We start from the raw sequence: 20,400 nt of genomic DNA, 5'->3' as shown, positions 1-20,400 counted from the left end.
TATGCTTTTAATAATAATTCATTAAAATCAGTTTAGAGCAGTTGACCTTGATAAAAGGATTTAAAATGTATAGAGGAAAATCTTCAAAGCTCAATGTTTTATTTACGTTTGGCAACTTAATTTTGATCAACTGTCAAATATGATTATTTATCTGTCACTCACACTTTTTGTTTTGGGAGGGAAAGTTTTAAAATAAAACTGAGTGTTTCATTCGTCTTTGTTTTTAATGTGTACTAATCAATTAATTATAAGGCAATGTAATCAGCATATTTGCTCTTTTAGATTCAAACATGAATTCGTTTAAAATATGCAATGCTACTGAGCTATGGCAGGTACAGTACCGAAAAATATGGCAGCTAAAATATTATTTGTCCAAAACTTTTTTTTCTATTTAAAACTTTATTTGTGTTATAGAGAGAGACTAACCTGCCGTCTGTAGCAACCTTCAGCCAAAATTTAGATAATATGTTAGGTACAGCTGGAGTGCAATTAGGAAGCATTACTGAACTACTAGGATTGCCTGGTTCTGGTAAAACTCAATTATGGTATGTCAAGTATTTAAACTAAATCCTATATAGAGTGTATAAAAAGCGCTTTTTCATTGCATAATTTTACGGTTTTATTTTGCAGTTTACAACTATGTGCGTCAGTCCAAATACCAAAAGAACTAGGTGGACTTGATGCAGAGGCATTATACATAGATACTAATACTCACTTTACAATATCAAGATTTCGAGGTAAGGCAATCGAACAGAATCAATGCTAATTTTATGCACATTTAATTCAACTTATACAGAGTAGCTACCATAGAAGGCCTAGACAAGAAAGTCCAGAAGGCCAACTCTGAGCGTCTACAAGCGCTGTCTACAAATGTTTTCATTATTACTTTCAGAAATCCTAAGTGCAAGTCTACTCCGATGCCAAAATATACTGGAAGAACCACTACAGGTCACAGAAGATGAAGCTCTGGACAAACTACATTATGTGAATGCTTTCGGTCTTGAGAAGTTCTGCGCTTTTATGTATATGCTGCCTAAATTTATTGCAGAACATCCAAATGTAAGATTGTCATTAACTATTATGAATACTCATGTATTGTAGTATTTGCTGTTCCTTGTGCAGCAAGAACACTTGCTGTGAAGGATAGGCCGATCTGGGGGCCACACATTGCATTTTGCCCCATAAATATGGCTGCTTAGTAGTCTAATTTAAAGAAATGATTTTTTAATTATTTATCTCTGAAGAGCTAATTAAAACAGTTTTTTTCACCAGATTCCAAATTCTGATCACAAGATAACAGTCCTTTCACTTTGCTTTGCTAAAAATATTATGGATCAACTCTAATGCATCTGCTGCATGCTCATACTTAGTTCTTATCTTATCATTTTGTAGGTGAGACTAATAGCTGTAGACTCAATTTCATATCCTTTCAAAGAGGGTATATCTACAAAGCAGAGAACTGGACTACTGTTCAGATTGATGGCAGATCTGCAGAGGCTAGCTGTGGAAAATCAAATAGCTGTAAGTATATTTATGTAATCTAATAAGAATCTTGTACGACGTGAATTTGTTGTTAAGTCCTAAAGGCACTACCTATATTTGGTTCCTTCAATAATAGTTTAACATCCTCCTTATGTACCTAATTTAACATTATTTTAGACCTTTAGGGTATCTACTTAACTTTTTCTTTTTACACTTCTTGTGATAGTGTACCCTAACATTGTATGTATTAAGAATCATTGCTGTAATTCCATGGTGTACAATAATGAATATTCTAATCTAATCTAATCTAATCTAGTGCGTCGTTATTAGAGAGTTATTCAATATAATTTGTAGTTTCTCAGATAATTTCTCACCTCGCACAATACACATCCACAGTCCAATTCAGGCTTTTTTCAGTTATCTTTAGGCTTGCAATAGTTTCCTCCCAATTTTAGTATCATCATAGTACCTACCTATAATCATCAAAAAATACATAATTCCCCTTTATACCATTTCGTAGGTAGTATTAACAAACGAGATGAGTACTCGCGTGGGATTATCGACTGGCGCCGTTGTAGGCTCGCTGGGCGATGCGTGGGCGCACCGCTGCAACACCCGCGTCTTGCTCTCCACACCGCACTTACATACTGATGTCAGTGATGGTACTCACAGGCTCGCCTTGTTGCTCAAGAGTAATGTTGCTGCAAGTTCTGTCGCTCCGTTTCAGGTAATGTATGAATTCAATGTCGTAGGTACCGATAATGATTTTAAGAGTATGTTGGGTTATGCGATGGGAGTTGGGAGTAATGGGTCAATGACCGGTTGCAAGTTTGCTTTCTAAAGGTTGTTCCTATGATATAGTTACGAATTATCGTCGTTCACGTTTCACTACTCTCTCTCACTCTGTTTTTCAATGCCTAGTTCTCAAAACGTGCGCCCTAGGTACCTACTCTATATCAATTTAACTCTTCTGACATATTTAACTACTAAGGGAACTATAGGCATATGGATAGGGTCAGGTAACATTCTTTCGTATTTGTTTATTTTTCTCAAACCTTGATCTCGTAATGTTCGTTACGTTCTCAATTTTAACTACACCTACTACATGTTATTTATACCTTTACCTGAATTGGGTATTGGGAACATTGAACAGATTTATAACTTTGACTTTATGGCTTAATTAACCGTCTTGATAAAGATTTATGATCTGATGCAAATATTTAAGAGAATTGCCGATAACGTTGGCCGTTTTCCCGTTTGCGATCTTTGCCTAATTTTGTTAAAATAAGAAGGAAATGTAAACTTAAAATCTTAAATGTTTAAAAGGAAAACATTATCCACTGCCACGATTTTGTGTACCGTAAAACGGGGTGAATAGAGGGTTTTTTGGGGTGGATAGAAACAGAGTTTTTATTAAAATTTGGACGTTTAACTAGAAAAAACATAAAGATTATACGCAAACTCACAAGTATTTCATAAAGTAACTGTGTCTAAGCATTTTAATGTAAGAAAATATTCATGTAACCCCCTAAAAAACACTATTCTCTATTCACCCCTTGAAACTCTATTCACCCCGTTTTACCGTTACTAGATACCTAGTGGTACTCTTTACTATAACATAGTTCTATGAACCGGATTTTCAAATGCAAAATTTCAAATACAAAAATGAGGTACCTAATTGCCTATTAAATCAATGTCCACCATGTAACAACACTTGAAGACTTCAAGCAGTTTTGTTAGTTTATCATCATCATTTAAAAATAATTCCGTAGGCCCCATGATTATGTATCTTGAGTCACAAACCCTCCGCCTTAGCTTATGGTTAAGGACTTCGGTTGGGTCCGAAAACGTGGGTGTGAACCCGATAAATAAGCGTGAGTAAACCATTCTTATATTATTAAGATTAAGTTGATCGGCGTTCCAGAAACCGGTATATACCTTCCAAGTTTAAATAGAATGTAATAGTTCGCCAAATAGTATACGGTGAATTCTCTACACAGCTATGAAAGCTCAATCAATATTGATGTGTTAGTGATGAGCAGTTTGGAGGTTTGCCAGCGTATACAGGGCTTTCCTAGTAATGCCAGAGTGGAAACATGGAACATTGCCAAATATGAATCGTAAGCGTTTTCACTATTTTTGTATTTCTATCAATGACAATATTATAGTATATTTACTCACCTATGACACATAAATTCCAGGGGTTCACAACATGGTTAGCATTATTTTTGTTTTTGAATTAACAATCTTTTAATTTGATAATTTCCAGATCACTGCTGAGGGTATAAGGGATGTCGAATAAAAACAAATTCAACATACATAATAGTTTAATAATAATTAATGTAAATATGTGTATATTGTAAACAAAACTACAGCACCAATAAATATCTCATTTTTTCACAAAAATATTCAAGCTTTAATTTCTACAACATCTCAACAGTTATACAATGTAAAGTACAAGTAGTTTTGTTTGGAACTGTATCCAGTAGGACTGTCATGCAGTATTATGCGATCACTTACGATACTACTGTGAGTAACACGCGTTTGTAGTCGCCTTTCGTATCGTCCTGCAAACCATTACATTGTACTTCGTAACGTAGCTTAGTTCTATAGCATGCCAAGCTAAACACAGTTACTTGTATAAAAATAATTACTTTTAATAAAATAAAAAAATATAATTCATTCTGCTGGATTAAGCACAAAGTGTGACTAGCACATTTCCGAAGTCACCGGTTAGATCGTCCTGGAAAGAACACCGGAATAAATCTACCGCTTGCACAGTCTACCTAGTTAGAGAAACTGGCCCATCACTTATGATTGTGTTCACACAATGTGTATTAGAAATGTATCACAAACTTATGAGAATATCTTAAAATTATAATAGTTAAATGTCTTTAAAATGCAACATTGATGTGATTGTACTCGGTCGATTATATGCTGACACGCGTATAAATATGTGATTAGAATATAACTTCACACTGCAGCATTGTATTGTCACACATTATATGGCGCTCGTAATACTGAGTGTTATGGATAAGCATTGTAGTGTCTTTAGTAACACATTGTAGAGAGGAGATCTCCGATCGGACCTGCTATTTCCTCCTGAAAACAATTGGAACAACTACTTGTAAAACTAAGTCAACAGGGCCAAATACGGACGGACCGCTACCCTCATGCACGCACACGACACAAAGCGTTAGCTACAGTGCAAAAGTTACATGATCATGAGTATGGCTAATAGAAAGCAAAATATACAGATCTTTTTAAATAAAATTTACACCCGGCACGAGTAACCTAAAGATAATTAAGGCACGCTGAGGGCAAAGTTGTTTGGATTTCAGTTCCGCAGTTCTGGAGCAATTTGAGCTTCGGATAGTCCTCAGCGTACCTACAAACCTAACAGATCTCTTAGTAACCTAACAAATTGACAAGACGAAACTTAAATTTACGAGCTAGGTGGAAATCGCAATCGTTGTCTGCTTCGTGAGCCCACAATCTACTCAACAAGGGTCAACAGAGCCTTCTTGTAATCTCCGGAAGTGTCATCCTGTAATCAAAATGGGCCACTATTCTAAACGCCTGTCGTTAATCGTATTTTTATCTCATCATCTTTAGAACACATAGTTAGCAAAAACATGTAAACACAAAAACTCACAAACTTAAAATAATGTGACGATAATATTTCCCATTTGATATAAATAGTATAAATAGATCTGTATAATCTTGTTAAGTGTGATAATTTGTTGATAATTTTTTTGTTAATGATGTTCTATAGTATATTCTGCGTTGTGATTTCAAGTGGTATCCGTAACTATTGGACAATGCAACCACCATGCGTATTCAGAAGATATTATTCAAGCGGAGACGCTTCTAATTTTCTTTCACAAGTCATAAGATATGGGTCAGTTTCTAGAAATATAAGTACAACAAACTTTCATGCTGTTAGTTCAAAGATAAATATATTGTGTATACTATGGAAAATGGGTACGTGAGTGAAGGTTAAACTTATTTGCAATAGGATGGTGCGTTTGTTCAATGATTGCAGATAATAATATGAATTGTTAATAAACTATATGACTTGTATCAGTATACTCAAACATTTGTTAGCACATTTAATACCAATGCGGGGACAACAATAAACTAATATGTATTGAAAATGTAACCAAAAAATCTCAGAAATCACCACCAACTTCAATTAACATTCGCAGTAGTTATACCTTTGAAAGCTAATAGAGGTTTACATGCCATAAAAATGTGCCTCTAACAATTCGGTCAATTGAAGCTGATGGATTAAATTGATCTAAAAATGGTTCCCAAAAAATGGAAGTAATCATGTAACACCCAAGTGGTATAAGGATATCAAAAACTTTCCAAAGAGGGATAAATTGAACAAAATAAAGGAAAGAAGACTTACAGCGATCCAGCTCTCCAAGGGCTTGCCGTATTTGTCAAGGAAGGCTTGTTTGATGTCTCCGAGGTCGATCTCAGAGCGGCTGACGACGATTCTGATGAGGGTCTTGTCGTTGGTACCGAGTCCCTTCATTGAGTAGTATAGGCGCTCGGCGAAGAAACCCACTTTGCTCTTTACGCATTTAACTAGAAATTATTACATAAAGTCGGTTTTAAACTTGCTTTACGGAAACCTGTTGGGATGCTAAAGAAACTGACAATATCTATAGAAAGAGATACTAAAGAGTTTCGTCGCTATCACAGTAGTGTCCAATTCTTGCTTAAAGGTTCCTTAAATGGTAAACTATTCGTTCCCAATTTTATAGACGCGTTCTGTGACAAACTCCTAATAAGTGATATAACAATATCAGGTCACAAATTGGCAATTTGATTACATTGTTCCCTCCGGGTAAAACCGTGTTTGTACAAAAAGTTGAATGACTAGACAAGGCCATATTACAAACTTCCTACCGCATGACCTTGTTAACTGTTTAGAGGGGAAAAATTATGTAGAGTTTAGACACTAACACAATTTGAACTATTCTGTGGATTCTGTTACTAGCGCACTATTGAAATACTAACTATTCAAATGAATGAACTCTCCTCTTAAATTGCAATTTACATGATATTTCGAAATAGTTTTATTGCTTGTTTAACGATAATTTAGGTCAGTGTATCATCAGTTGTCTGCTTTACCTAATTACGCTTATATAAAGGTACTCCTTACAGTACAAATAATAAAAAGTTTCAAAAATATGAGTGTCCTACACGACAGTTCGCACAACAAACTTCGCAAAACTACTTTCAAATGGTGTCCTTACAAGGTAGTTCATGAAACTCTTTATTAATTACTGGAGGAACTTACCGATAGCAAGCATGCCCTTCTCGATGCTTCCAGAGAATTCTTTCTTGATCGTCTCTTCGATGTCCTTGCCGGTCATCGCCTCGTATTCGGCGAAGATCTGGAGTAAATCAGACAATTAGATGCGTCACAAACCTGAATAATTGATGAGAAACGTCTGGCTCAATTTTATGGTTGTTCTAGAGTTCATGAGTCATGAATATACATGATATACATCGTATGTATTAGGTAATAATACGGTTATGACTTCTTGCTTATGGTTGTTTGATTTGCAGCTATTAAATGTGTTATACGATCAAATAATACTACTGCTACGATCAAGAAAATACTAAACCAAGTGTTGTGCTACTGTTTTTACAAATTGAAAGTAGATTAGATTCTTAACACGTATAAGAATTTAATTTTCTAATTAAATTCTTATACGTGTTAAGAAATTGCAAGCCTCATTACCTACAGCATAAATTTTAATAGTTGAAGTCGCACCGCTATTATTATTGACAAAATATGCAAATAAATTCCAAATACATTATCACTATTATTTACAATTCTACGTTCGTTTCTGAGAATATGAAGAGTCATTTTAAAATGGTAGCAGGAAAAAATACTGCATGCTCAACACATTATTGTAATTCCTGTTATTTCTGCAAGCTATGATCTACCTACATATCAAAATATGTACGTTAAACTGTTATGGCCATTGGACGCCTACATATTTGATTCGGTACTTTTCTTATCTAGGATAAGAAAAATCGTATCGTAGCCCATAAGTTCTGTCATGGTTTAGCGGAAGACTATCAAAAGTAGGTAGATATCCCTCAAGAAATGAGAAGTAGAAAAAGAATTGAAAGTTACCTGTCTGAGTTGTTGGTAAGACCTAGTGATCAGGATGGAGTTGAACACAGACTCGTCAGTGCCCCACTGTCCCTCTCCAGCAGAGGCGAGTGCCTCAGCATCAGCCTTGGCCGCTCCCTCGTCAACACCCTGGTTCTCATCGCGGTTAGCCATGCAGAGAGACACGCACAGCCTCTTGAAGTGGCCAGATGTGTCGCCCTTCAGGTCAGACTCCAAGCTCTTGTTGTATACTGTAAGAAAAGAATCACTATATTAACTTGTTTTTATAGAATAGAGCTTATCGTACCGTATATAAGTGTTCAGTCTAGTCCAGATTATGGTTGACTCATATTTGAAAGGAGTATTCTCAAACTAGAAAGTTGAGTATTTAATGTAGTTACAAAAAATATATATTCCTGTAATCTAAAAACTGATTCCTAATGATTTCCTGTTGCTGTTTTTTAATTAAATGGCTTTAAATTTTGATTTATGTAAATGAACAACTTTTATCGATAAGACTATAAAATAATAGTCATTAATTTAAACGGTTCTATTAACAAAAGTGTGCCAGTGTATCGATATTCGATAATACATTGTTGGCACTCTAGTATCACATTGTCACGTACAATGACGTAAACAAATATCCTTTGAGCCTATCGCACCACGGTCGAGTCCATATGAAACAATTGAAATGCAAATGTGGCACACTGTGATTGCTTTTGATTTATTGACATTACCACCTGCAGTCAATGAAGGTCGAAAAGGAATACAAAGAAATATTAACCTAATTATAAAGTACTCAATTTTGTATATATTTTGATGGAAGTTATGAAGAAATTACCTAATCAGTTTAGTGAACATGCAATATGTTGACAGGGAAGGGCCTAATAGAGATATTCATTCAACTTACATTGTAATGAACTAAAATTACCTATATAAACGTGCCTTTACAGCTTTTACGTTATAAATAACCTTGCCAGAGTAACAATGACAGTTATTACTCAAATCTATACATATAATAAAATTGTAGAAAAGTGAAAACTGTACATTGAATATTTTTAAAAAAGAATAATTGGAGGGTGGTCTACGAACGATTCCGATGCCGAAAATATGATTTTTAGAATTTTTGTCTGTTTGTCTGTTTGTCTGTTTGTCTGTATGTATGTCCGGAAAGATCTCGGAAAGTACTGGATAGATTTGATTCATATTTTCAGAGAATATCAACAAGAGGTCCGGTCAACATACTTTTTACTTATTATCTCGCTTTTCGTTACAGGGGGTGAGCAGGAGCCTTTTATATCTATACACAAATATCAAATTATCTCATAAACTACTGAATATATTTCGTTCAAATTTTGCATGAACCTTATCGTACACATGATACAACAAATATTCAAAAACCATAACGCTACTGTGCAGGGGGCATGAGCAGTAAAGTTTTAAATTTTTGGAGTCACCCGTAACATCGTGTAATACAACTATGAGGTGTATTTTCACCCCATTGAGTAGTAAGCAGCACGGTGATCAATTTACACAAAAAAACATCACGGTATTTATCTTAAGACTTTTGGCAGAGCAATAATAGGATTTTTCGAAAATAAATCATTTTCACAAAATTAGTCATTTTATTCTCTTTCAAGTCTGATATAGGCCTACCACGACTATCTCACAAGTAAAATAAAAGAAACATAAACTAATACGTTTTTTTTATGCAATTGTTACCGTAATCGGTACATTCTTGAAAGAAAGGAACTTAAATTATTTTTATTTTTACTCAAGTTCAAATGTGGAATGTGAAATAATATGATTTTGTGTTTATTTACGATAGGTGTATATACCTTTGTTTTTAGCTCGGTAATGTTGGCGATGCTACTTCAAGATAAAAGAATTCGTAGTGACACTCAACCCAAAGTTGCATGTAGTTCACATTGATCTCATCTATAATTATGCATAGCAATAAATTACTGAACGACACAGTTAATTATATTACCTTGGTTCATCTGTAACAACTAGCAACAAAAATATAAACTTTTAAACAAAAAAAAGCCTTTCAAACAATGAAATAATGTTTTCTTAAAATTGCGTTTTACATAGCATAGGCCAAAAGTATTTCGGATAGAAAAGCCCAGAAAACTTGCATAAAAACTTCATAATAGGTATGCAATGTGACAGATCTATAAGACCAAAGCTATCAATGAATAGACATTATGTATCTATTGATAGAATAATGTCTACTGATACCTGGGATTTTTCAATATTTTAACGATTTGATCGGTCTACATCCGCCATTACAGAGAACGCACACGTGGCCTTTCCAAAGATTCCTTTAACAAATTATTGTAATCTCTACTTATTTAAAATTTTCTTCTTTCGTAGCCTGGTAAAAACAGGGGAAGGAACGAGACTGAATGAGTTTCTGAGATCCCAAAGCTAAGCCGACGAGGATTAGAAACATATTTTTGGAAATTTCTCCAATAAGGCTGATAATAGCGTGTAGCTATCAGCACTTACATCCGTCATACAATGTCTGGAAGATTCATTTTGGCTGTAGGTATCGACAGCGTAACCTCATAACCAACCTCATGTAGTCTTTATTTAATTTCCATTTATGCAGTAGGGATAACGGGATTTTACTTCAATGATCGTCAGGTAGTTTAACGAATAAAATAGGTATTTTTTCTTTTTAAATTGGTACAGTAAATAGAACTCATGCGCATGAAGTCACTTTTATGTTCATATTTTGCTTTGTCGTAACATCACAAATTAGACATATCCTATACTTTAGATTTTTGTCATAGTCAATTTAAAAAAAGGGGTGTCTGATATTTTTTTTTCACGCTATTTATTTATAAGCAATTTAAAGGCAAATCATGATCAAAACACCAGGGGGCTAAGATAACACGTTTACCAACTTTTTTATTTTGGAAATATTCCAAATGTTTGTGAGGAAGATCAGTTTTAATATTAAGAGGACAATCAAACATAACGTGTTTCAGGAAACTGTTTATCTGGGCGCAATTTTGCAAAATCTTATATCTTATGACACTATGTAACATCCACAGTTACCGAGCCCGACTCTCACTTCACCAGCTCCGTCCACAAAAATAATTTGACATCTTATTTATATCGTCAGAAAACATCGTGTGTGAAAATAACAACTGTCTGGCTATCACTGTTCCTGAGAAACAGCCAGGTGACAGAGACGAACGGACACCGGGGCCAAAGTAATATGGTTCTGGTTTACCTCTTTGGTTACAGTACAATAATAATTTTATGATACCTCATAATCCGTCGAACAATTTCAGGTGTAGGCCGGCCAAAGAACAGACGTGCTCGAAAATCATAACCTACCTAATTAGAAAATGGAAACCCTCGAAAGTAAAACATTTTTAGCAGAAGTGCTAAGACTGAGTTATACCTTCTGTTATTTTTTCATACTTGCACCCCCCCCCCCATTTTTAAACGGCTCGATTTGTCAAACATGTCTTAACGAACACTCGCACATAATTCACGTTTAAAAATTAAATTGTACAATTCGTTCGGAAGCTATGATGTCACAGACAGACGGGCAGGCAGGCAGATATATCAAAGTTATAAGCCCCTCTTTTTGGGATTAAATAAGAAAAAGTCATTAAAACAGCTGTGAAATATTTGACACCAGGATAGTATCGTAAACGATGAAATGTGTTTGATTCAAACATTTGATAGTCTTTGGGCCGCTCAAGATTCATTATAATTTAGAAAAAAAAAGCAAGCTTAAAATGTAAAAAAAGTGTTTCATTTTCAATTTTGCATTACATTTTTGCGATGATCGTTAATCGTTATTATTAAACTTCATAGTTTTTCACATCTTGAAAATCACGCAGACGAAGTCGCGGGCAACAGCTAGTTGCGAATATAATACTCCGATGCACTGTTTTAGCTGTGTATTAACTCAGATGACATTTATTTTTTATTTACCTGATTAGTTGCTATTATATACGTGATATGTTACGTATGTCTTGATTAGGTTCTTCCAAAACCTGGGTCCTGGTGGTACCTTAATTAGCACACTACAGATGATATCAAGTCACATCCTTTTTTGTCAACTATCTCCAGAAACGTTACCATACCATTTTCTTCATATGTTTTCTAATATTAACCCTTTGGCAGTTTACTAGACGCTTAAACCCCAACTTGAATGACACATGTAATCAATATTCATTGATTAAGTACTTACGTTGTTCGTAGAAAGCGGAGATAGTACGGATTCCGTAGTTGGAAAGCGTGCAGAGGATCTCAATGATAGCCTCCTCGTCAGTGCCGAGCCCCGCGACGGCGTCGTGCAGCTCCTTGGCGTAGAAGTGGGGGAGGGGCGTCATCAGAGCCACGATCACGTTCTCCAGGTTACCGCCCAGCTCACTCTTCAGCTCACTGATCAGGTCCTAGCAGGGAAAAATAAAGTCATAAGTACCCAAGTGTCTAACACGTGTGTCATGAAATTGACAGGAATTGACGCCGTCGAGTATGCCTAAGTTGGCTTTTAATTGGACACTATCTAGGTCTCACTTTGTGAAGTTATAGGTGCATAGGTAATACCTCTCAAAAAAAAGGAACAACCTATGTCAATTCAGGATTGGCCAATGGCAAAGATTAAAACTTTTTTTTCGACATACTATATTGCATTTTCACCGAAAAAAATATTGAGAACTGTTCAATTAGGTAATACACACGCTATGTTCCATGTGCAGTTCCACACGAGCATTTAATCATAACAGCATTTCGTAATTCACAAAGTGCTACCGTTATTTTGACATACAAATTCAGCCGGCAATCATTCAATCTAGCAAGAATCATTCAATTCACCTGCGAACTTAACATTCTCGGTCACATGCGTCACTCGTGAATAGGCACATGATTTCTCACCGTTTTACATACTATGTCGAAGCGTTGACGAATCCATTGGAATCGTTAAACAACGTTGCATGTTATCGAGGATTGGCTGAGGACATCAGTGGAACACGACAGTTTCCCGCCAAGACGAGGAAAAATTGAATATTTTAGCAATGAGTAATTTCCATTGTTTTAGTGTGGAATTTAAGTGCCTAGTTATGTGGCAATAAACCATAGTTTAGTACGTTAGGCCTTCGGAAATGTTCAGATACGTAATGAATGATTCAGTCTATACCATAGCCATGAATAATTATCGTAAGTCTATAAATAGATGACTAAAGCGTTACAATGTCGTAATTTGTTGCGGATAACTTTAGCCTACAATTATGAGCAAACATAGTCTTTCAAGTTTTGCACGCAGGTTGTTTTTTTTTCTTTACTATCTTTATCTGCAGCTACAGTGCAAAAGATTATTCCCAAAATGTATGTGAACCGCAAGCGATATGAAGTGTGTTCGACTGATATGTAGATAATGAACATACATTCTTGTAAACGTTTACAACATGTTAAACATCAATCTTGTGATTATACTCTATTTATTTACCTGATAAGTCAGGTAAATACAGAGAGATAATAATTTAATATCGAGGACACGTTTTTTGATCACTTTGATATCTTTTTACTCAAAAAAGGGAACAAAGTCAACAGTGTTTTTATACCTACAATAAATTTGTTAATTGACAAGTGTCAGAGTATTAGCTACTTCTTCAGCAAATTATGAAGTGACCTGCGGGCTCTACCTACTCTATTTATCAGCTATTCTATATACGTCTGAATAATACCTATATTCGTGTTGTTTTTCTGCATCGCAACAAGATTCCCCTGTTTATCTCATACAAGCACAATGTTGTTTGTTTGCATGATCTTACGTGTCATTTCTAATTATTAGATGACTAAGAAAGTCCGTAACATCGTTATAATTAGCAATTATAATCATGAAACGAACCAACTAGACTGTATAATTAAATAGGAAAATAATATAGTAATTATAACAAGAATACTCGCTAATGACCGTTAATGTTAACACTATTGTACCTATCAGTGTTAAATGATTCACGATATCCGGAAAGGAAAAAAAAGGTTGAATGTCAATGCAGCAGGCTTCGAGATCATGAATCAACTACGGAAGGCTCATTGGCCAAGGTCGTGGTAACTTGAACCATTTACCAGACAATACAAGGTTTTTGGGCATGAGGCCTAACTTGAGAACAAATGATTAAGAGTAATGAGCGGTGATGTCACGCCTCGTGATATAATGTTTCTTGCTCATCTGGTTTTTAATAACACTGTATGATAATATGAGCCAGACGCTTTGTAGTGTCGGATTTTTTTATATTTTTGACTGAACTATGATTTCCTCCTCACGTGTTTAGAGAAACGATTTTAAAAGTCTTAGTGAACACACGTAAATCCCGAAAAATATCAGTAGTAGGTAACTGGTAAGTATGGTAAGTTCCTAGCATAAATCGACATGGTTCTCGCAGTACTGACTAACTGTCAATAATATTAAACTTTTTGAGAGTGGTTGTTGCTGTTATCAAGACATTTACATCTTTATATATTAAACTTAATAACTTTACTGTTTTTTTCTTCTGTGTCTACACACAACCCATTTTTGTTCATACCTAATTGAATTTAGTTCTAATATGGCCATTTATCAAGGCTATAAAGGTATAAATCTCTGTAGGCAATGCATGTTGTTCCAGTTAGTAATAAATGTTTTATAGCTTTGAGGAAACACGATTTACCTAAGTTAACGTGCATTCCAGATTTGATTCGAAATTTTAACAACCAAACATGGCACTTAAATTGAGAAAAACATGTAATTCGCAGATTTACATTAATCTCTACTAAAAACCTGGGATAGCCAGAACTAAAATGGTAGATGCTAAGTAGTCTTCAATATTTCCTCTTCCTTTCTGGTCAAAATTCTTCGAGTACAGCTACTACGTAAGCTACTTTAATTACCTAATGTGATAGGCTGACAAATTTTTGACAACCACTATCAATGATTCCCGATACAACTTTTTGCCTAATCCAAAATAGATCCTTATATGAGAATTTCTTCTTACCTTGCCATAATTGGTTTTGAAGGTCTCGGCGATTTCAAGACGCTGGACGATACCGCGTCTGCAGAGGACATCGATGATGGCTTTCTCATCGGTTCCCAACCCTTTCATCGCCTTGCGGAGGGTCTCGGCATCCGCAGCGGGGTCGAAAGGCTCCGCTGGGTACACGGTGGGGGTGCACTGTGAGGAAAAAGGGAATGATGATTTCTTTGAAAGTTGTAGGTTTACGGAGCATTTTTTTGTTCGCAGTTCTATTTTGTTCGATGTTCATGAGGCGATGATCGATATTTAAAGTATCTTAAGCTAATGGGCATAGCTATTAAGTTCGATTATTGGTCCTTTTATTGCGTTAGAAACGGATAGTGATTAGATAGCTAATGACGCCCCAAAGAGGTTCACTGGGATGCCGAAATCAAGAGAGGAAGGTATACCTGAATTGAGGTTAAAGCAGTTTGTTTGAAGGTCTTGTTGCCATTCATCTAATTACCCTTAAAATAGATGCACTTTTTCTATGTTCTAATTGATGTTTAGAATAACAGGTTGTACTGTTTGTAAATGTTGTTACGATAGAGATTATTGTTTGAAAACATCGTAACGTTGTTACAACAACGTATTTCGATGGCAGGTTGACGTAAAGCTATTCCCAGTTGAGTACTAGAATTGTTTGGCTCGACATTCAATTCGTAGTAAGTCGTTCATTGATGACTAATAAGTTAACAAGAAACCAGGTTCGTTATAAGGATGACGATATTGGCGCGCAATGTCAAGTGTTTTGTTTGTTTTTTGGATACTATAATGCCATAAATACTCTTATAACCAACCATGGATTATCAAAATGCGCTTAATAAATCTTCTTACATTTACCCGCCAAACGAGACTAGAAATACGTCAGTCATCTATAGTGTTTATGGCGATTTCCTCCCTTCGACATGGTCAGTTATCTCGGCCTTGGCATGGTTCAGATTAGCTATGGCGTACAAAGGGCGGTGTACGTCCCTAATGGACGAAATACCATCACGAGTATGAAACCCACCCTTAACAACGGCATTTAATATTAAGGACATTGAGACAAGAAGTTATAAGTACTTTTCAAGCTAAAACCCATTAACGCTGTAGCATTCTACTTCAGCAAAATATATCGTACCTAATTACTAAAAAAATATTTGTTAAATACCTAGCGCGCTAAACTAATATTCGAGGTTACTGAAAGATGACATCATTCCGTGAGAAATCTATAGAATAATATAGCTATGTAGGTAGTTGAGTAATGTAGGTGGACTTACCTTGTAGGGGTAGTACTGTTGTCCGCTCATGTTGATTGATTCCTAAAGACAGAAAATATTATTACAAACTATTTCACGAATGCGCTAAAAATAAAACTAAAACTGAATTGCTATCGCAGACCGGCTTTTAGCGAGTAACAAACATCGGCACGCCAGCGCGTCGCCTGCCGGCAAATATAACACTACACTTGAAATACTGAAACTAATACATATTTATGCACTAAACTGTATATACGAAGCTATTTATTATGTTTCATAGCATAATAACAAGTAAATACATCAAATTAGTACGTACTTTAGTCAGCGACACACCCAAATCACTACAAACAGACCGAATTCCGAAATACTCTCGACTCGAATGAAACTCGGTGAGGTGGGTCGAAGCCGTTTTTGTTCGCCCTCTCGCCTCTCGCTCCGTCCAGAGGTTTGCAACCTTCGGTTAGCTTGCGCAATGCAGATTTTATATCTGCGTGCATTTATTTTTAAGTGCCAGAATTTACTGCGGAAAAAATAATGGGTATTTGGGTGAGGTTTTACTATTTTTTTTAAGTAAGAGATTGTTATCTAAAACGGAGATTTATTTTTTAAATTCATGAAAAAAATTTACCAACTTTAGATTTCATTACCTATTTGATAGCCGAGTTTGGAGTTTGATTTCTGAATCTCGTTTGTTTTTATGACTGTGTATTGCATTGGGTTTTACGTACTTGCAAACAGTATCTGAGGTAATATTAAGCTATTTCGATGTCGTTTGGGCTATAGAAATAGCTTTAAAACAAACTTAAAATATTCAATTAGCAGGCAAGACATCTTGGTTTTTAATCTTTGAAATGAATAAGTATCCCTAAATTATTTCGATTTGTAAGTGTTTACACCACTGACATAAAACTTAAGGAAACCATGTTCTACCTTCATTCAAACATCTAAAAAAAATTACATGCTACATGTGTGTTGGCGACCCCTGTGCCACGTAGGTTATTCGCCCGCGATGACATCACCGCACGGCGGCAAGGCGGCGACGCCCGCCGCGCGCCCGCCACCGCGGCTGCTCGTTCGCCCGCCGGCCGCCGCCGCTAACCCGCAGAGCCTTTAGCGCAACCACGCAATGTGACGGTGCCGTGACGAAGTATTGCCGCAACCTCATCCTTAATACAAAACGCTACGTCAATTCACAGCATTGAACTAAAAACCGCTGTTATAACGCTGAACATACACCCTATTTAAAAAACACTATAAAAACAGCCCTACCGCTAGAAACAAGCCTTTTCCTTGAGGAAGGTTTAAGCATTGATCAATGGTCACGCTTGTTCTTAATATTTGGAACGCATAATTTCGGCGCGACGCTGCGCATTCTAAAGCCACGTTCTACGAAAGGCTCTGCGGGTGCAAGCTAGACATTGCACATTTCGGTCTGACTTCAGAATACAATGTAACATAATCTAAAAAATTATCTTCAATCGAATGCTTTCATTTTCTATTTGGTACACAAAACTTTAGCTCTCCTTGGTTCATTAGCATTCATATTCAAGTCATTTTAAGTTATTATTTTTGCTAGCTTAAGACAACCCGGCTCATTAATTCTATAGTGCTGTAAAGAAAGTAGTCGTAAATTCTTTAGCAAAACGTGTAAGTAAATTTCTACCCGTACAAGCGAGCACTCAGAAAACATTAAGATTTCCGGTTAGGAAACAGCATTTAATTTAAAACAGTGAGGTGCGGGGATACCCACATTCCTATGTTTATTTATATTTTTATGTGCCCGATGCACATTTCTACGAAACTGTCGACATCAAAAGACTTTCAGTTACGAACCATTTATATACTTAATGAAAAACTAATGGCACAGGTTCTACAGGCTTTAGGAGTATAAGTAACATATATAATATGTTCGGTTCGGGTTCAAAATAAAACATTTCAGAAATTTGCGTACGTAAAACCGCAATCTCGCTAAATGTGGTCTAACAACACACGCCCATAATAATACAAGTTAATCAAATTACGCTCACTCATAGCGTTAGTTAATTAAAAACAGGATAATGAAACAATAGAAACAATATCTGTACTTATGCCTTATCATTTTAAAATAGTAACTTATTACATTTTGCATCGTCTGATGTTAACAAGCAATCGAGTTTATAAATTTTCCGATTTTGTGTTATCTTCAAGTACCATCAGGTCAAGTCTTAAAATATTGACTCAATTTGTAATTCCCAACGAAACGTCATTTTATTAAGGATTCTGCGTAGTGCGTGTCGTCATAGATGTTATTCATGATTAGATCATTACGAGAGGAACTGAGGAACTCTCTGAATCATAATCTCGTTCATTATTCATATGTTAACTTCCTGACACTATATTTATTTATACGTGCAGTGTAACGTGTTACTTAAATAGCCTTGCTATCGTCATTTTGTTTGTAAATACTTAAGACATAAAAGGGACCGATGTTCATATTCACAAAACGGATTATTTCAATAAAAGAAGTGAGATTTCCTTGTAATAGGGATCGGTTTTTCCGATTATGAGGAGTTCGTAGAGTACCTTATATATACGTGGTTAATAACAAAAGAAGTAATTCCAAGTTTTCTCAGGGTAAAGTAGTTTAATTTAAATAATAAATTACTTAAGCCATTAAGTAGGGTATCTCTTGCATTAGACTAATGTCTAACAGCCTAGGTTATTAATGAACTTACATCGTTGATACACTTCAATTCTTTTCTCGTCACAAATTGCTTAAAGACTTACTAGTTTCCTTAACATCTATGATGAGCGTCATCCTAGCCTTTTCACAAACGTTCGGGTGAGCTTCCACTCTAAACGGATGCAGCTAAGTAGGTAAATACTATTTTTTTACAAGGCGCGACTGCCTATCTGAGCTCTTCAACCCAGTTACCTGGGCAACACGATACCTGGGTAACGACTTTCAAATATGTGTAAATAATAGCCGGAACCCACAATTAAACATGCCTTCCGAAACACCACGCAAAGCCGCTGAACGCAACGAGTTGCAGGTTTGATCCTTGCGTAGGACAAACTACTGTGTGATTGACGAATGCTTGTCCTGAGTCGGGGTTTCTTTGTGCATGTGACTTGAATGTTTGTTAAACTCCCTGCGACACAAGGATTACATCTATTAAGGCAGGAGTCATTTAAAAAAAATGATATGAAATAGTTTCGTAAATAAATAAATATTTTTTGTCTTCTTTCAATCTTGCTAAAATTGCATTTATCTGAATAAATAATCTTGACAGTCTCGGGGACATATTTGTCTAGAAAGTTAAGCACGTAATATTCGCATATTTAGAAAGTTGCAATGTCAGTGTTCTTGAAATTTTCAGTCAGCATTAGCATAATGTTCAATTACTGTCACATAAACAAACGTTTGTTTGATAGTGTTTACACAGTTCATAAAACCGCAAAGTATGAGTGGAACTCGCGACACTGAGGATTCTGTCTACAAATACGTAAAGAAAAATATTTAATGTCTGTCAAAATTATGACCATTCGAGTCGTTTCATCATTTCAATTTTTTTTTTGTTATAATATATTGGTAGCTCAAATACATTATTTACCAGCTAGCACGGTTCATAGGATACGGTCTTGTCACAGACGGTTAGAACGAACAGCAGTCCTAGTAATAGGGTTCCATTTTTACCCTTCGGGTGCGGAACTCTAAAACATCAAACCCCATGTCCTCCATTCTGATAAATTTCCTATACCCGGTACCTACCTTCTGCATTTAGCCTATTTGTTGAAATTACAGTAAACAATACAGAATATTGTTTCCTGGAAAACTTTACGTGTTTGGCTTGAAATTGGAGCAAACAGGACTCATTAAATTTAATGGTAACATCGCGTGTACTGCGAATTTTCTACGTGCATTTTGTAGGTGTAATGTGGAAGTATTTATTGGAATATGACTTACCTTAATTACCTATTACTCGTATGACCGGTGGTAATACTAAAGCAATTCGTGGATAGGTTTGACTAAGAAGTTATTGTTTCAACGTACATTAATTTTAATTAGATATTTACTACCGGAGTATTCTTAATAGCGCTCTCGGTAAACCACTCATTTTCTCTCAAGTACCTATAGTTTTTATCTAGGTACTCTACAAAGTCGAGCTCCTTGTACTGGTGTTTTTCCGTCTTATTCCTAAGGGGTGATAGCAACAACTTTGTCAGGAGTTTTCAGCTGGTGTGTTGGGAAGTCATGGCTCTCAGATGTCCAAAGATATAGCGGTAAAATAAGCCTTCTTCTCGGAATTGGAGGAAGGTGCTCAATCGCCTCATAAACCTTTTTAAGGAAGATCGGCCACTATAGAGGCCCACAATAACACAAAGGCAGCAGAATAAACTCAAGTTGAGATGTCAGAGCTCAATAGGAAGCGAAATAAAGTCAAGGCCCTAGCTTTTTCATTAAAGCGCGGGAATTCTGTTGGACACCCTCCTCGGTAGCGCCAGACTCTGACTGACTAAACCAAACCGACAT

The 20,400-nt window shown here is 35.8% G+C and overlaps 2 protein-coding genes across 6 annotated transcripts; one reads left to right on the top strand and one right to left on the bottom strand.

Annotated features, from left to right (window-relative positions):
* The first annotated feature begins 123 nt into the window (after positions 1 to 123).
* LOC113499684 (DNA repair protein RAD51 homolog 3) lies at positions 124 to 3,880 on the top strand. Of its 2 annotated transcripts, XM_026880234.1 has the most exons (7): positions 127 to 332; positions 415 to 545; positions 631 to 737; positions 893 to 1,059; positions 1,393 to 1,521; positions 2,003 to 2,209; positions 3,752 to 3,880. In XM_026880234.1, the coding sequence occupies exons 1-7, from the start codon at positions 291 to 293 to the stop codon at positions 3,782 to 3,784; spliced, it is 816 nt and encodes a 271-aa protein (XP_026736035.1). In that variant the 5' UTR covers positions 127 to 290; the 3' UTR covers positions 3,785 to 3,880. The 2 variants fall into 2 exon arrangements, with proteins under 2 accessions (XP_026736034.1, XP_026736035.1); XM_026880233.1 differs by lacking the exon at positions 3,752 to 3,880 and having other exon boundaries at positions 124 to 332; positions 2,003 to 2,895.
* LOC113499683 (annexin B9) lies at positions 3,795 to 16,313 on the bottom strand. 4 transcript variants are annotated; one of them, XM_026880228.1, is made up of 8 exons: positions 16,204 to 16,312; positions 15,909 to 15,950; positions 14,629 to 14,805; positions 11,844 to 12,048; positions 7,646 to 7,875; positions 6,797 to 6,893; positions 5,897 to 6,078; positions 3,795 to 5,029 (listed from the first exon to the last, which is right to left on the bottom strand). In XM_026880228.1, exons 2-8 carry the CDS (start codon positions 15,936 to 15,938, stop codon positions 4,979 to 4,981), a joined length of 972 nt encoding a protein of 323 aa, XP_026736029.1. In that variant the 5' UTR covers positions 15,939 to 15,950; positions 16,204 to 16,312; the 3' UTR covers positions 3,795 to 4,978. The 4 variants fall into 4 exon arrangements, with proteins under 4 accessions (XP_026736029.1, XP_026736031.1, XP_026736033.1 ...); XM_026880230.1 differs by having other exon boundaries at positions 3,797 to 4,584; positions 16,204 to 16,313; XM_026880232.1 differs by having other exon boundaries at positions 3,806 to 4,049.
* Between the last annotated feature and the right edge of the window lie 4,087 nt (positions 16,314 to 20,400).

Source organism: Trichoplusia ni, chromosome 12, assembly GCF_003590095.1.
Source record: "Trichoplusia ni isolate ovarian cell line Hi5 chromosome 12, tn1, whole genome shotgun sequence".
NCBI lineage: Eukaryota > Metazoa > Arthropoda > Insecta > Lepidoptera > Noctuidae > Trichoplusia > Trichoplusia ni.
This window is presented reverse-complemented; position numbering and strand designations above follow the sequence as displayed.

Excerpts from the sequence above, each read along its gene's own strand:
- LOC113499684 (XM_026880233.1), top strand. The coding sequence starts at position 291 with ATGAATTCGTTTAAAATATGCAATGCTACTGAGCTATGGCAG. Across the intron at positions 333-414 it reads ATGCTACTGAGCTATGGCAG|AGAGAGACTAACCTGCCGTC; the intron begins GTACAGTACCGA and ends TTTGTGTTATAG. Across the intron at positions 546-630 it reads TCTGGTAAAACTCAATTATG|TTTACAACTATGTGCGTCAG; the intron begins GTATGTCAAGTA and ends TTTATTTTGCAG.
- LOC113499683 (XM_026880230.1), bottom strand. The coding sequence starts at position 15,938 with ATGAGCGGACAACAGTACTACCCCTACAAG. Across the intron at positions 7,876-11,843 it reads CTCCGCTTTCTACGAACAAC|TATACAACAAGAGCTTGGAG; the intron begins GTAAGTACTTAA and ends CTTTTCTTACAG. Across the intron at positions 6,894-7,645 it reads CTTACCAACAACTCAGACAG|ATCTTCGCCGAATACGAGGC; the intron begins GTAACTTTCAAT and ends GATTTACTCCAG.